General features: G+C 40.3%; 1 protein-coding gene across 2 annotated transcripts in view; it reads right to left on the reverse strand.

The window, feature by feature from the left end:
- OSBPL10 (oxysterol binding protein like 10) overlaps window positions 1-16,380 on the reverse strand; it is a 109,883-nt gene that overhangs the window by 39,914 nt on the left and 53,589 nt on the right. Inside the window, exon 6 of one of the 2 annotated variants that reach the window (XM_068152921.1) lies at window positions 9,496-9,650. The exons of the other annotated variant lie outside the window; for it this stretch is intronic. Coding sequence (XP_068009022.1) covers window positions 9,496-9,650 — 155 coding nt within the window. The remainder of the gene's footprint in view (window positions 1-9,495; window positions 9,651-16,380) is intronic. 2 annotated transcript variants of the gene reach the window in all.

The following is a 16,380-nucleotide window of genomic DNA, read 5'->3' on the forward strand; positions in this document are numbered from 1 at the left end:
TCCTACACTGCAGCTATGTTCCACTCTGACCTGTGACCCATACTTAGGGGTAAAGGTGACAAAAGGGCAGTGATGAGGACCAGACAGCAAAAGAGATTTAAGAAGGAGGGTGGGTTTGCTTTTTAAAGAATAGAGGAAAATGCATTTAACATGAAACAAGGGGCATTCATGTTTATGTCACAGCACAGTCTGTGTAAGCCTTCACAAAAAGATAGCAGAAACTAAGTGTGAAAGTGAGTATGTTGAAGAATTTTTGTAATTCTTAAAATTAACTACAAACTAATTTTAAAAATCACCAATCAGGGTCTTAACATCCTTTCAGAGATCCTCATCTGAGTTACCTGCAGCACTGAAATCCTGTTATGCACCAAATCATGTTTGTGGGACAACTTTTCCCCTACACGTTCATGTCTTCTTCATGAGGCAATTTCTCTTGCAAATTGTGATTTTCATAAACCTAAGTCAAACAGGTCTGGAAAGCAGCTAAATTCCAAGCACAGGCTCCACTGGAAAGTATTAAGAACCTGCAGCAGTCCACACATCTTGTGAGCATCTTTCATGAAATGAAGATGACTGAAGTACAGCACTGTTTAACCTAAATCCTACAACACAGGGCTTTGCACTATTGCATAAATTCAGTGAGAACTGGAGGAAAAAAATTTTGCCATTACTAGACTCAGACAGGAACAGCAACATGAGACTACAATAATGCACAAAGAGAAAAGCCCCACAGACTTGTCCTAAATTGAAGCAAAAAAACCTTGAAGGCCAGCATAAATTACAATAGTAAATTCCATGCTAACTTAAAACCACAAGAAATACAGTGTCCACCACAAACAATTTTAACAAAAGCCATTCCTAGCACAACAAAGATAGCAGTGAAGAACAACTTCCTGAAAGGCACTCAATATTTATTTTGATAATCAGATTTTTAGAAGCAAGCTGGCTATAAATGCTGCATCTGCCACTACCCAAAATAAGTTACTCAGAATTTACAAGCATACAAACCATATAGTGTGGCAGAATAGATTCCCGTCACTGGCCAGGCAGGACTTCAGAGATTGTGTGGGGTCTGAAAGTCACATGATTACAACTCTTGCAGAGATAAAGGCAAAAGACTGCACTAAGCTGCAGACTGGTGAGAGAGACTGAGGTGGAGGAAATTAAGGCAGAAGGCTATACTCTCTAGAGATCCGAGGTGACCTAATTGTGGCCTTCCAGTGTCTGAAGGGGGCCTACAGGAAGGCTGGGGAAGGATTTCTCAGGATCTCAGGTAGTGATAGGACTAGGGGGAATGGAATGAAGCTGGAGGTGGGGAGATTCAGGCTAGATGTGAGGAGGAGGTTCTTCATCATGAGAGTGGTGAGACCCTGGAATGGGCTGTCCAGGGAGGTGGTTGAGGCCCCGTCCCTGGGGGTGTTTAAGAGCAGGCTGGATGAGGCTCTGGCCAGCCTGATCTAGTGCAGGATGTCCCTGCCCATGGCAGGGGGGTTGGAACTAGACGATCCTTGTGGTCCCTTCCAACCCTGAATGAAACTATGAAACTATGTTCCTGCATTAAAAAGGAATCCTCTCCAGGCTTGGAGCCATAGGGAGAAACCTGTACAACTATCAGCAACTTGCCTCAGACTTCCACAAAGAAAGTAAAGACAAACACTTTTTGGGAAGGGATGCAGCAAACAGTTTTAGGTGTCCACCAGAGGGTACAGAACACTGACAAGGAAAGACATCATACTTGAACATTTGCTCCCACTGACAAAATCCCCAGAGGAGCTGCAGCAGTTTGTGAACACAGCTTGTGGGACCTTCACTGTCAGTTGAAGACCCGACTGGACATGACCCTGAGCACACTGACACAATTAGCTCTGCTTTGGGTAGAGTGTTGAGATGGATGAGCTTCGGAGGTCCCCTCCAGCCCGGAGTAATCTGTGATCCCATCATTCTGCTCGCAAAGCCCATGTAACTGAAAAGTTAGGAAGTGACAGATCTGAAGTTGTTCAGCCATTGGTAATTCTCTTCTCTTTCATGTCACTTTGCGTGCTGGGTAAGCAAATCCATGGCAGAAAGATGCTACCACATTAGTCAGTAACACACCATTCACATACACAAAGAGGGCACAAGAATATGGATGACTACAAATTTAACCTTCACAATCCTTTGGTCCTGCAATACTAATTTAGATGTAAATCCACTTATTGCAGTGCTACTTCTTGTATGCAGTATCACACACCAGCATATTTATAAGAAGTGAGAAATGGTAAAGACACATTAGTACAAACAGTATCAGTAATCTTTCCTCAAGGCAACATGCTTATTGAACTACCTGACTCCCTCTGCTATTTCTTGCCCCATCCACAGTCTCATTGCTGACACACACACAAAGCAAATAACTAAAATAAATTGCAAGCTCAAGTCTTTCAAAAGAAAAATAAATCATTATAAATCATACCAGGAGGAAATTCAATGTATACATGAAACAAATCAAGCCTGAAAGATTATTATCTGTTACACAGCTAACTTCTTGAGGTCAGTGGATCTCTCTCTCCTTGAAAAGCTTCTAAGATTTTTTTTCAGCCTAATGAATCACTTAGTGCATTTCAGAACATGAAGACAATTATGTGGTCTTTCTATGATACAATACAGAAAAGTCCTGCCTCGCATCTCCTTCCAACTCTTCCTCTGAGACAAAGTTTTATAACTAATATTTTCATCCCATCTATTTCCACATTCAGTGATTTTCAAATAAAGAATCACTGGAATTCATCACCACAAGCAGAAAAAAATGGGGATTTTTTTTTTTCCTATGCAGAACAGATGGAACAGCAGAAGGCAGTTTGGATGATAAAGCAAGATAAAGCAAATACTCATGACCAAAGAGTGCAGCCCAACTTACAAAGTCTAAGTTCCTGTTGGTCTGATTGAGATGGGTAAGTTTATTTGGGTTAGCTGTAATCAGCATCACTAAGGTTGGAAGAGACCTCAAAGATCATCGAGTCCAACCTGTTACCACAGACCTCATGACTAGAGTAGGGAGGACACTACTGCCCACTGCAGGCTTGAACTCATGACCTTCCCATGGGCAGTAAGGCCAAACCCATACAGATCAATATAAGAAGAAATAATAAACATATATATATATATATACACACACACACAAACAAACACACCAAGAAATAAAACTGACAGCACAAAGCAAATCAGTTTGCACAACAGTGCACAACCCTGGAACATTAGCTTCAGAGTTCATCATGCAGCAGGCACAGGTTTTATAATGAACAGAGTAAGCAACTGATCAATTTTAACTCTTTCCCTCTCACTGCAAGTGAACCTGAGTTCTTTATACTCCAAGAGTTTTCACTGAATTGCACCAGTAAATATGGAATGTCACATGAATTTGAGCCTCATGTTTACCCAAATCAGATGCAATTTTGTATTGAAGTTTCATTAATATTTTTTTAAGCAGAATATTGCTCTCCAATATATATATAAATAGCAGCATGCATTGTGTAGGTAGGAGTGACTCATCGAAATGCAGTGGCTTTGGTTGCAGCTAAACAAAGAGATTTACAATAATTGTTCCAACTATTACAGAAAGCTAGCCAAAAAAAGGAAAAAAAAATTAGCTGGATTATCTTAGTCATTGGCAGTGCTGGTGCAGAAGGCTTAGGGTCAATTTAATTCTACTTTCAGCATAATTGTACATTTAATCCTTGAATATTATCTTCCCTTGATTAACCTTAAACATACCTTCAATTGATTATCTAAGATTTAATTTTCAGATGGTCTGCCAGTGAATGGATTAACTGGTACCATCTTTGCCTAGAGATTAATTCATCTATCCAAGTCATTACAGGCCATTTACTGCACTCTTTGACCCCAGAAGTACTTAATCATGCAGAAGGCAAAAAGCTGAGGACATTCAGAAATCTTGTAACATCAGTACTGAACTGAAAAAGGATTCTGTAATACTGCAAATGTTCCTTTCCCACCCTGATCTGTACTCCTTCCCTTACTACACTTGTGACTAGCATTGTATGATTATGGCTAAGTTGATCTCCCAACATCAATTACACAGATTTATGTCAAGTACAAATGGGAACTAGGAAACACAAGGAACAACTGACACTAGGAAACAATCCACAGTCCTGAGCAAGTGTCTGCTGCAATGCAGACATACATGAAGAAAAGGCAACATTGAGTTAGAAATAGTAATAGTTCTAAAACCAAGCTAGGTATGAGATATTATTTCTAACTCAATGTTGCCTTTTCTTCATGCATTTAGTTTTAGATTAGTTTGAGAAACTGAGGTAGATAGTGCTCTTCTTAGCACTTCTAACACAGTCTGTAATAGCTGCAAAGGCCATTACTTCCCCTGTGCTCCTGGTTCCTAGAACTGGTTCTAGAAAATGGATTTTACTCCTCATCTAAGTCTCTTCTAAATGACTGAACTTTCTGATGGCAACAGTGTATGTTCTCAGACAGTCCCTGCCTACAGAAGTGATAGCACCTGATGTTCATAGTTACTACCAAGGGGTGGTAAGCAGAAAAGCTCTCGCTTGCAGTTGCTCATATAGAAACCAATGTCACTGCTAAATCTTGTGTGGCACACTGGAGTGCCATAAGTGAATGGTTCAAAAGCATATAGGCAGCATTTACAAGGAGGAGTGGTCAGGACAGATGACTCAAATCTGACCCACAAGGTATTCCATTCCATGTATGTCACCCTAGTACAAAGCTGAGGGATGACAAGGGTGAAGTCCCCTTCTTTTATGATTGGCATGTGAGGAAAATGCCACCCATTCTGCCTTCAATTCCAGTTCAGGAGTTCCCAGATCCAGTTCCCATCTGGCACCGAGTCCAGTCTAGGGGGGGGGATGGCGTGACATTAGCTTTGCATGTATTTGTACCTATTTCACTATTTTGTTATTAAAATTACTATCTTTTCTTTTTATTGTTACTGTTCCATTAAAGCTGTTTCAGAGGTTTTTCAACTCATAAATCTCTGTTACTCCCTTTCCCTTCTCCTTTGGTGGGAGGGTTAATAGTGTTAATTTCCCTTCCTCTTTCAGAGAGGGGGAATAGATTAATACAGAGCATTTGTCATTCATTTAGTGGCCAGCCCAGCTTTAACCTGTGACATCTGTAAAGGATGAAATATCATATTAGGATATATACTAATCTACAGATAGAAAACTTCAGCTGGAAAGTGACTATCACCTGAAGAGGTCGGACAAAACCACATCATCTTTTAAAATTAAGAACTAAGCAATTCAGTACCTTCTGTAAACAGCACAGACCCATTTTAAACTGAAAACAACAAGGTTCAGATTATCTAGGGGACCTAAACATCCTTAATAACTTGGACTTGACTGCCCTTGCAATCACTATCACAATTAAAACCTGGTTTAGCAGTTAGATAATCAGAGATAAAGCCTCAATCCCACAGAGCTAAAGCCCCAATCCTATTAAAAAGACACTTCAATATGGAGCATGTGTACAATTTTTTATGCAGGCAAGGGAAAGCAAGGGACAGGAAAGTAGAGAGATTGCAGATACCAGAGCCACAGGATGGAAAGTAATCAGCTGGCTTGGCATTTTAAGGCATAAAAATCACATGAAGAGAGCTAAATCACAGATGCAGCTACAGCATGATTTTTGCAGTAATACTTAACTAGAATGTTAGATCAAAAGAAAATTACTCCCTTGCTCTCATGTTCCATGTAAGAACAGCCTGCTTCCCGTTTGTGTTTCACTGGCAGGGGAAGCATTTGGCCTGCAGTTAAGGGGAATTCTGACACCCAAAATGACTATTAGTTGAACTGGAACAGCAGCTTGCACAGGGAAGCGATTCACACCTTTATTCTACTTGGGCACCAACTGAATTTTCTAAAAGACTCAATGTTTTAAAACTAATCTCTTTCAGCAGTTCTGGGAAGGAATTTCAAAATTACAAACCCTTCAAAAAAGAAAGCAGTTTCCTGGGCTCAGACTAAGATCACATCACAGCTCTGAAGAGCATACACTGGCATATTCCATACCAGACTTGTCCTGTTCTACCTTAAGGGAAAAGCCCTAAATAATACCTTGAAATTACAACAAAGGTTACACAGAGAAGTCAAAGTAGTTCACTGGTGGATACACAAAAGTATTTTTCAGACAGAGAACAGCTCTATTCAGCTCAGCCTTCCATCTGATCTTTCAGGTGGACAGACCAAAACAATCCCAAAAAAAGGATACCAACTAAAACTTGGAGGTTTATATTCTTGAGCCAGCATTTCACCCTCAGAGATCATGTCTTTCAGTGAAAATATGAAGTTTTAACTTCATGCTGTCCTAGATCACAACCTTGGAAGATCTCATAAAACAGTAACATCAAGAATACACACGATAAAGTAGGCAAGGAATACACAGGAAAATATTATCAGCCACAAAATCTTCTATTTTCTGAACTACTTCCAGCAATCTCTCAAATGACATCCTTGCATTTAGAAGTAAGAAACACCCTAAATAACAAAAGCAAGGAAATACCAACGGGTTACTTAGAAGGATTTTTAGCTGCTAGATTGTTTCACCAGGGGAAAAACTCTGCATGCCAGAAACCATGACAGTGCAACAGATCAAAAAGATTTACTTTATTTATTTTTCTATAGCATCAACACCCAAATCCAGAACTCACTACTACATCCCTCAAGAATGCTGCAGCAGTCAAAGAAAATTGCATCAAATAAACTTTGTTATTCCAAAGAAGAATTATCAAGATCCATACTTCTTCACAAACATAAAAAAAGAGGTAGAGAACAAGTCATTGATTTGTTAGAGATGTTGCTCAATGCACTGCTGCAGTGTCCATGTGATATGCTGACAATTAACACAGCTATCACTAAACACATTCAGCCACTTGGTCATGTTGCCAGGAAATTGCTGCCACTGCCAGCCTGCTACATGGGAAAGATTCCACAGCACTCATCCCCCCACCCAAGGTAACAAAAAAAAAGTGTCTTCTTTTTAAAACCACAGCTGATCCACGTGCCTAAAATTGTATTTGCCTTATAAATAAGATTCTGTGATACAAGCAGCTGAGCTGGTTGATCCTCAAGGGTAGTAATTTAATGGCTTTTCTATTTCAGACTGCAGGTTAATTCACAATTTGTTTTGTTGGTACATCTCCTACATTATGCTGAATGTTAGCCAAATAAGCTCTCCCACTCCTTTGGGGTATAGCTCCTGACTAAGAGGTAGAGGTAGAGATTCTTTTAACCCAAAAATCTAGGCCTAGTCAAAGAAGAAATGGGAATTGGTTTTGATAGCACTGATAGAGGAACCAGCATTTATCTTCTTGTAGTTTCTGTAGAAGCAAGGGTCACTGCTTTTGGTAGGTTTATTTTGAAAGCTGAGCCCTAATATTAGACTACTAACCTCTCCAGAAATTAGCATCATCCAGTGCCTAGCTTGGGATTTTTCCTCTAATAAAATCAGTAAGAGAAATCAGCATCATTTGAATGATACTTGTGGATTCCTCTTTTCTTCTACAGCCAAAAGAAGTTACCAGTTAAATGAAGAAACCAGGGTCTTCAATGTCAAAAAGTTGTCAGACTGACATCTAGATGTATTTTCTCATATTAACAACAATGAATCTGGACTATGAAGTAAGTAGAATGTGATGATATGCAGTTGCATATACCTGACAAACTTGGTGTCCTGGGATGAAATTACAGCATCAGTGCACGAGGGAAGAGCAACTGATGTCATCCAACTGGACTTGTGCAAAGTGTTTGACACTGTCCCACATGGCATCATGGTCACCAAATTGGTGACTTGAGGGGTAAACCACACATGGAGTATGGACTTGGCTGGAGGCTGCACTCAAGAGAGTTGTAGTTGACTGTTCAGTATCCATATGGAGACCAGTGATAAGTGGCATCCCCCAGGACAGGTTGGTACTGGGACCCACACTGTTTATATCTTTGTCAATGATATGGGCAGTGGGATTGAGTGGACCCTCAGCAAGTTTTCAGGTGATACCAAGCTGTGTAGTGCACTTGACATGCTGGAGGGAAGGGATGACATCCAGAGGGACTTGGCCAAGATTGAGAGGTGGGCCCAAGCCAACCTCATCAAGTTCAAAAAGGCGAAGAGCAAGGTCCTATACCTGAATCAGGGCAATCCCAAGCACAAACATAGGCTGAGTAAGGAGTGACCTGGCAAGTCTGGAGAGGGACTTTGCAGGGTGTCAAGACATCTTTTCCTGGGTGACCACCCAGCTCAGATAGCATCAAAAGATTTTTCTCTTCTTCAGAGCCTGTTCTCCCACTCTCCTTTCTCTAATCACAACAACAAGAGGCTCCAGACTCCTATTCAACACTTCACTCACCTCGGACAGCTGGGCAGAACCTGCAGCACTCTATGAAAACACCTTTACTTCCTCTCCCAGAAAAGGATCTGACCACAGTAGCCAAGAGCCTTTTTAACAGGGACACCTGCTTTATATCTGAAGATTAATATGAAAACCTAAAAAAATCATAAATTCCATAAGCAAAGCAATAATACTTCAGTCCAAAGGCACAACTTTTTGTTTCTCATCAGTGAGTGAAAGTGAAGGGGAGGAGACTGGACTTTTTAAAAGCCTCTTGTTTAAAACAACTTACAAATGGCTCAGCTCAGCTGCAAAATGATACCCTGGGATGAGTTAAATCAGCTGCTGTTCATCATGTTCTTGTTTCCATATCCCATTTGGCCTCACCTGGTGGTTAGGAATTTGAAATTGCTTTCTAAGAACAGATCTGGAACAGGACCAAAGTAATATGTAACACTAAAATCCTCACATTTTTTAAGCTGCATCCAATTCAAGATACTGTGAAAGTACTGGAAAAACCAGATCAGTTTTATTGATGTTCCCAGTCATTACACATTCTGTTAAAGGAGATATAATGTAGTTTTAGCCATTCCAACTGCCAAAGAGCATTCACTAGTTGGAAAAGTTTCTTCAGCTGTCTCAAAAACTTCTTCGCAGTTCTCCAGGTCTCATACGATCCAGCTGCCCTACAATCTGTGGGGTCTCAGAAGGAAGCCATTTCCTGGTGGGCAGCAGTAATCAAAGCAGACAGTAGAAGCTGGAGAAGTTTGGCATGATGAGAGGCTTTCAGTGCATGAGATGCCTGACAAGCAGCCGTGAGTCTCCTCAAAGAGTCGATGCTTCAGAACTGCCCTTTACCAAGTAAATGCCACAAAAGCACAAATCAACAGGGTGGTGCAGGATGATGTGGACAAGTTCTGCCCATAATCACTTAACAGGAAAAAGGGTCAGAAAACAATACAGTTTTCCAACTCAAAGAACCGTCTGTTATACTCCAGACACACTCAAGAGCAGACAGTAACATGGAAGAACAAATACAGTAAGCAACGATAAAAGCATCCACCACTGTACATGGTTTGCATCTAACCAATACCAAGTCTCATATACAACCAACATGGCTTATGGAGCCCTAGTATGCTTACCTCTGTATTTGGTTGCAGTGCCTGTACATCCTGGGCTACAGATGGTACTATTGCCCATGTAATGTTGGCACTAGCAGATGAGAGGGAGCTGAGGGCACTGTTTTTCAGTTGATCTGTGGAGTGGGACTTGGGCCCAGGCCATCCCAGGATACCTTCTGAAGCAGAAAATGGGTGTCAGCTTACAAGAGACAAATTACAGGTTTCTTCCATTCATCTCATCATTCTGCTAATACAAATATACTGCTATCTCTTCTCTGCTTTCATGCACAGTTTTCCTTCAGTAACAAAATCATTCTAGCATCTTCTATGCAGATTTATCTATGATAATTTTTTATTTCTTTTTAAGTCAATAGAGGAAGACTTTAAAACATTATTCCTACCACCAGATTTTTACATAAAGATTTTTATACAGCAATTAAGCAAATATTTTCTATCCACTATTGTCACAAAGTTATTCAAGGAAATCTTCCATTTCTTCTGCCTGAAATCAGTTTGGAGCTTAGCAGCTGTATTTTATTTCTATCTGTACTGTTAAAAGCTCTTTCTGTATTAAATGCTAAAATGCTTCACTGGTCCCAAGATCACAATTTGGAAAAGGTCCCATTATAAAGATATACATTCAATTTGAATCAAACAGAACTAGACATTAGAACCACCCTTACTTCTGGGGGCACCTGATTTCCAGGATGGGCCAGAGTTTAACGGTGCTAGAACAGAAAGAACAATCAGCTAAGGTGACTGCACAACTGTTCCTCCCCTACTGCTCTAAAATACATCAACACTCAAATCAGGAATCACACACTGCTACAAAATGCAGAGATACAGATATGAAAATTGTGCAGCTCTGCAGTTATTGTAATTTGTTTATGTGCCACAGGGAAGATCTCTTTTTGCTGACAACTTCTTAGGATGACTCAAATCAACAAAAAGTATGTTCAAGTACATGCAATTTATCCTCTCTGTATCATGAGGTGTTAGCAGAGATTGCCTCCTAGTTAAAGGAAATGGTTTGATCTGGTACCATAATGCTCTGTGCTGTTATAACAACACAAATTATTAAAAAATGGGCCAAGAATCCTATAGCTGACCTCTTAGGAAACTGTACAGATAGAGTAATTACAGAACATTCCTCTCCTCTAAAATGCTATGATGATATGGCAAAAGTTCAAGGGTACTTCCTTAGTGTGGTTCTGTGGCACCCCCTTTTGCTGAAGCAAACAGCTGAGTACAAAATTACTTTCAAATATATGAGTAACCAACACAGAAAACAACCCAGCTTGCTTTCCTCCTGTTTGTGCTTTTTTTCTCTCTCTAAAAAATTGTATTTCACACAGTGATTCAAATTTCCTACTGCCAAAGGAAGAACATCTCTGTAGCTCTGCTGCCAGGCCACATACTGCAAAGTCTTACTCTGTTTCAATGACTTTGAGGACTATGCCAGCCGATGTTACACATCCTAGTCAAACCCTTTCAGCCATGTCACAAAGTGCAAGTATCAAACAGAGGCTCATTTTCTTGGATTGGCTCTACACACTGATCTTTTGCATCAGGAAGCTAACATCTGTCCCTATTCCAAAGATGGAGTTAAATCATCATACAGTGTAGGGATACATGGCTAGGAATGTATTCATGTTTCAATTAATGTGTTTGGGGTTTTTTAAAGCTCCTGTCTGTAAATAAGCACAAGAAAAAGCTCCCACTTGAATAAATACCTTGAATCAGGAGAAACTTTAAAGTATAGACATTTATTTCTCCATCATTTATGTGTCCTTACTATTCATCTTTCTCCACATACTTCAGAGACTCTCCTTTGGAAATAAAAACTGTTAAAACCGTGTGAATGTATGTTTCCAACTGTCCCCAGGCCAGTACTACCACAGTATCACAAACAACAAATCTTGTCAGCTTAATCAATTTTAAAGCAGCTCTTTATGACTTAGCCAAAACCAATAGGATTCCAAGAGTTAAGGTCCAAAGAATAAAGCACATCTGCTTCCTCAACATCAACACCTCTGCACATGAAAAAAAGATTGTTACATTCTGTCTGCCTGGATCTTGGCCACCTTGCAGAAGAGACATATGCAGTAAAAGATATTCCTCCTCTGTCACAGAAACCCAAATGAAGTCAGTTCTCTGAACTGGCTAAAAAATCCCATGCCTAGTTTCAGAGTGCCATCAGGGAACTTTTGATGATCTTCAATCTACAAATCTTAATCTGAGATGTCACCATCCTTGTATTATCCCAAGGGAGCTGCCATATACCTAATATAGAAGTCTACACACTTCAAGCAAAAGCAAAGTGTGAAGAGAGAACTCAACAGACAATCTCAAAATCAACTAAGCTCAGAATGCAATCTCAATATAGAAAGCAAAAGGACACAACAACATGGATCCTATTTCATTCATATTATCAGTTGTACATCCAAAATGTATTCCTCTCTACTGGCAGAAATTACTCTTACCACAGCACGTGACAGGCCTGATACTCTCCACAGACAAAGCTGCCACCTGATCCACTCTACAGGAATTGCCATCTTTGCCACTTTATGGCACTGAGAACTTTCTATTTCAGTTCTTTTAAAGCCTTCAAGAAGAAAAAAATATATAAAAACTAACATGTGAGAAAGCAAGATTATCTTCAGAGCTGGAGAGCAAGAGAAAATTGCTGTCACTTTTATTTTGAAGCAAGATTTCTGCTGTTTTCAGCCATAGACAGCCAGCTGACAGAAAGGTAAATTCAGTTCTTGCTTTGACACATAATTCTAAATAAATTCTCCAGAAAAGTAGCCATAATTGATATAAAAACATCCACAGCTACACAGTTACTTTACTATTTGCTTTAAGACCATGCAAAACCCTACACCAATTAAGACAAAACAGCTGTTTCTGCGGTAAATTAGAAAGGAGGCACCAAATACACGACTAGCAAAATCATCCACACCTCTTCCACCTGCATGGGGTTGATTCTGTGGCTGCAGGATTGAAACCCCAAGCTTGATTCCTCTGCGAGTTCAGTGCATACATACACACAAAATGAGCGTTCTAACAAAAAAGTATCCCAAAAATGAGCTTCTTTCCTCCTTTCCCTCAACAGCAATTTCCACTGTGATGAACACAGAGCAAACAAGTTTATGAAGGCATAGGAGAATGCTTCTACCCAAGGAAAATAAAGCATCCAGACACAGTATACTCTCCTTTCCCTATAGCAATGCTACAGTTCCCCAAATCACATCTAATTCAGATGGCACAACAGGCTGGATCCAACACAAATGCCCTCAGGAGAAATGTGCACCTTTCACAGGTGTACACAGCAGAAGAAAGGGAAATTGTCCCCAGACAGAGGTTTACAGGAGATCTTTCAGTTAAGCAAGGCTGATAACTTTTCTTGCTTCTGACTTTCAAACAATGTTTTTACATGATAATTGATGCATGAAATATGCTTAACATCTACCCCAATTCTGTAATAAAATCCTTTCTATTTTTCTTTGCTTATAGACAAAAAAAGCCCACAGCTCTTCTTGGCACAAGTGGAAGCTAGCATCTATTGATCAATCCCTCACAAGATACTGTAACTCTAACAAATATCCCTTCAACAAAGCAACAGTAAACCTCAAGGAGAGACCAGGATTAGATCTGAATTCCTTCCCATGCCAGGGATGGATGCAACAGTTTGGTGTCTCCTCTGAATCCCAGAAGAGACTGAACCAGGCAGTAGAAGTGGCAGCTGCACATCTGCTTTTTCAGATTAGAAAAACAATGTTGCATTTGCTAATGCTGTGCAGGGAGTAGAAAACAGAATTATCTTCCACAGAAAGAACATACAAGGAATAATGTATTATGCATTTAGACAGAACAACAAATTGTCTTGGCTTTATTCTAGACAGAAGCCAAGTCTAGCAATAATTCAATTTAAGGGAGACCTGACTACTCATGCCCAAATTACACCACTAGCAGAGTATGCTCTCCTCTGTCTCCTTTCCTCACCATTCCCTGCCCATAAAAGCATTAAGAAGTGGGGTGGCTATGTGTGTTAAGCAAAAATGATAACTCCTCTGCTGATGTTTTTCTCCTCCTGCCATTGCAGCTGTAGGAGAATCCCTAACTATCATTCATCATCCAATTGAAAGCACCTAGATTTTGTCTTTCCTGTCGATTTACTTTCTCCAAAACAGGGGAAACAGAGAATCTGCTAAAACAAAGTTCAAGTGTATCCCTCTTTCCTCAACTCCAGAATCATCTTAAATCCATTTGCTGCCAATGGAGCCAAAATAAGCAGCATTTGCACATTCAGTTTAACTCCAGGCAATCCACGGAAAGGACAGTTTCGAGTTTTGTTTGATTTGGGGTGCTGGGTGGGGTTTTTTGTGGTTTGTTTTGTGTTTGCCATTTTTGGTGTGTGTGTGTTTTTGGCATTGGTGGGGTTTTGTTTCTTGTTTTTGGTTTTTGTTGTTTTTTAATACTTAGGGAAAAAACATTCATTTTACAGTTTGAAAAAGTAGGCAAGTGAGAAACAGAAAAATATAGTACATAATTCTGAAAATATAGTACATAATTCTGATTAGGGAGATGCTGTCTTTAGTAAATGAATGGTACCATGAAAAGCAGACTAATAGGAGGGATTTACCTGGGCAGGCTGCTGGTAGGCTGAACATGAGCCTGCAGTGTGCCCAGGCAGCCAAGAGGGCCAATGGCATCCTGGCCTGCATCAGGAACAGTGTGGCCAGCAGGAGCAGGGAGGTCATTCTGCCCCTGTGCACTGCACTGGTTAGGCCACACCTCGAGTACTGTGTCCAGTTCTGGGCCCCTCAGTTTAGGAAGGAGGTTGACTTGCTGGAACGAGTCCAGAGAAGGGCAACAAAGTTGGTGAGGGGTTTGGAGCACAAGCCCTATGAGGAGAGGCTGAGGGAGCTGGGGCTGCTTAGCCTGGAGGAGACTCAGGGATGACCTTATTGCTCTCTACAACTACCTGAAGGGAGGTTGTAGACAGGCAGAGGTTGGTCTCTTCTCCCAGGCAGCCAGTACCAGAACAAGAGGACACAGTCTCAGGCTGCACCAGGGGAGGTTTAGGCTGGATGTTAGGAAGAAGTTCTGTACAGAGAGAGTGATTGCCCATTGGAATGGGCTGCCTGGGGAGGTGGTGGAGTCACCATCACTGGAGGTGTTCAGGAGGAGACTTGATGGGGTGCTTGGTGCCATAGTTTAGTTTTTTAGGTGGGTTGGATTGGTTGATGGGTTGGATGCGATGATCTTGAAGAATAGAATAGAATAGAATAGAATAGAATAGAATAGAACAGAACAGAACAGAACAGAACAGAACAGAACAGAACAGAACAGAACAGAACAGAACAGGTTGGAAGGGACCTTCAAGATCATCGTGTCCAATCTATCATCTCTTCCAACCTGGTTTATTCTATTCTATTCTACAAGACAGCACCCTGTCTATCAAAAAAATGAAAAGTCAAACTTAAAACACAACACAAGCTGGTGAAGCTATTTTAAAGGAAACACAGAAGTTTGTTCTGTTCACAGTTTGGGAGGCAACAATGTTAATCACAGTAGTCGATAGGCTCTATACTTTATACAGGTGGCAAGAATAACACCAGAAGTTTTGAAGCCTGAAATGAAGACAGAATTTCTTCTCCCTGTTTTCACTTCAAAAAGGCACTTGTTTCCTGTCTGCATGCTAAATAAACTCAGGCTTGCCACAACACACTTAATGCAGATTAGCAAGTACATTATATGCAGTCAGCTGGCAACACTCTCAGACAATAAGAAAATCTTTCTACATTTTTCTCCCCAAGAAGTTTGTATAGATGCAGCCCCTCACCCTCAACTCACAGTGCATGTAATCAGCACTTTCAGGTAATAATATCTTTCTCCAACATATTTTTCAATGAAAGAAAAAAAAAGTTACAAAGAATTCAGCCAGTGATCAATGCACCTACCTTTAATTGATAGCTAGAAATAAATTTGACATTATTTGGCATTATTTTGCCTAAAAAAAGCAGAAATAGAGACAGTAGAATCACAGAATCAACAAGGCTGGAAAAGACCTCAAAGATCATCAAGTCCAACCTGTCACCCAAGGCCTTTTGCTTCAATGGTTGTTCTTATTGATGCACTTCCAGAAGTGCATCCCAAAGCCCTTCCTTGATGATTTAAAGTATGTATTGACTACCCATCAAGACAAGAATGAAGCTTTCAGTTTAATCTTCACATCTGCTTGTAGGCTTGAGGTCTAAGACTGACTACTCATGAAAAACATCAAAATGAAGAGGAAAGAAAGATCACACCATCCAGAAAGTATTCCATGGCAAAGGACATCACAAAAATATTTGAAGTCAAGACCTGCACAATCCTAGATTCTGGATAAGATTCCACTAAACTGAATGCCAAGCTGCTCTCTCTCTGCTCACATTACAGAACAACAAAGGAATAAAAATATTTACATCAAAGAAAGGAGATTTGTTTGTTTAAATCAATAAAGGTCTCTAAGCCTGTTTAAAATAGCCACAGTTTAATCACAAAATGCACTTGTGAAGATTGTAAGTACTAAGTCAAAAACTCAGCTACTTTAAGTCCTTGCTTCAGAATGAGCAAAACTGCAAGGCTTATGGCACAAAAGTCAGCACTCCTTGGTAATTGGCCATAAAGACTTAAAGGACACAAACTGAGAAAAGGTATAGAGAAAGCAAAGAAAGTGTGTGTGTGTATGTGTACCTAGACACATACACACACACACTTGGCCAGCCTGATCTAGTGTGGGGTGTCCCTGCCCAGGGCAGGGGGGTTGGAACTAGATGATCCTTGTGGTCCCTTCCAACCCTGACTGATACTATGATACTACAATACTTTTCTTTCTATAGCATAATAGTGAGAGTTTTT

The sequence above is a fragment of the Melanerpes formicivorus genome, unplaced genomic scaffold (genome assembly GCF_026170545.1).
Source record: "Melanerpes formicivorus ecotype bairdi unplaced genomic scaffold, bMelFor1.0.p_v2 SCAF_24, whole genome shotgun sequence".
NCBI lineage: Eukaryota > Metazoa > Chordata > Aves > Piciformes > Picidae > Melanerpes > Melanerpes formicivorus.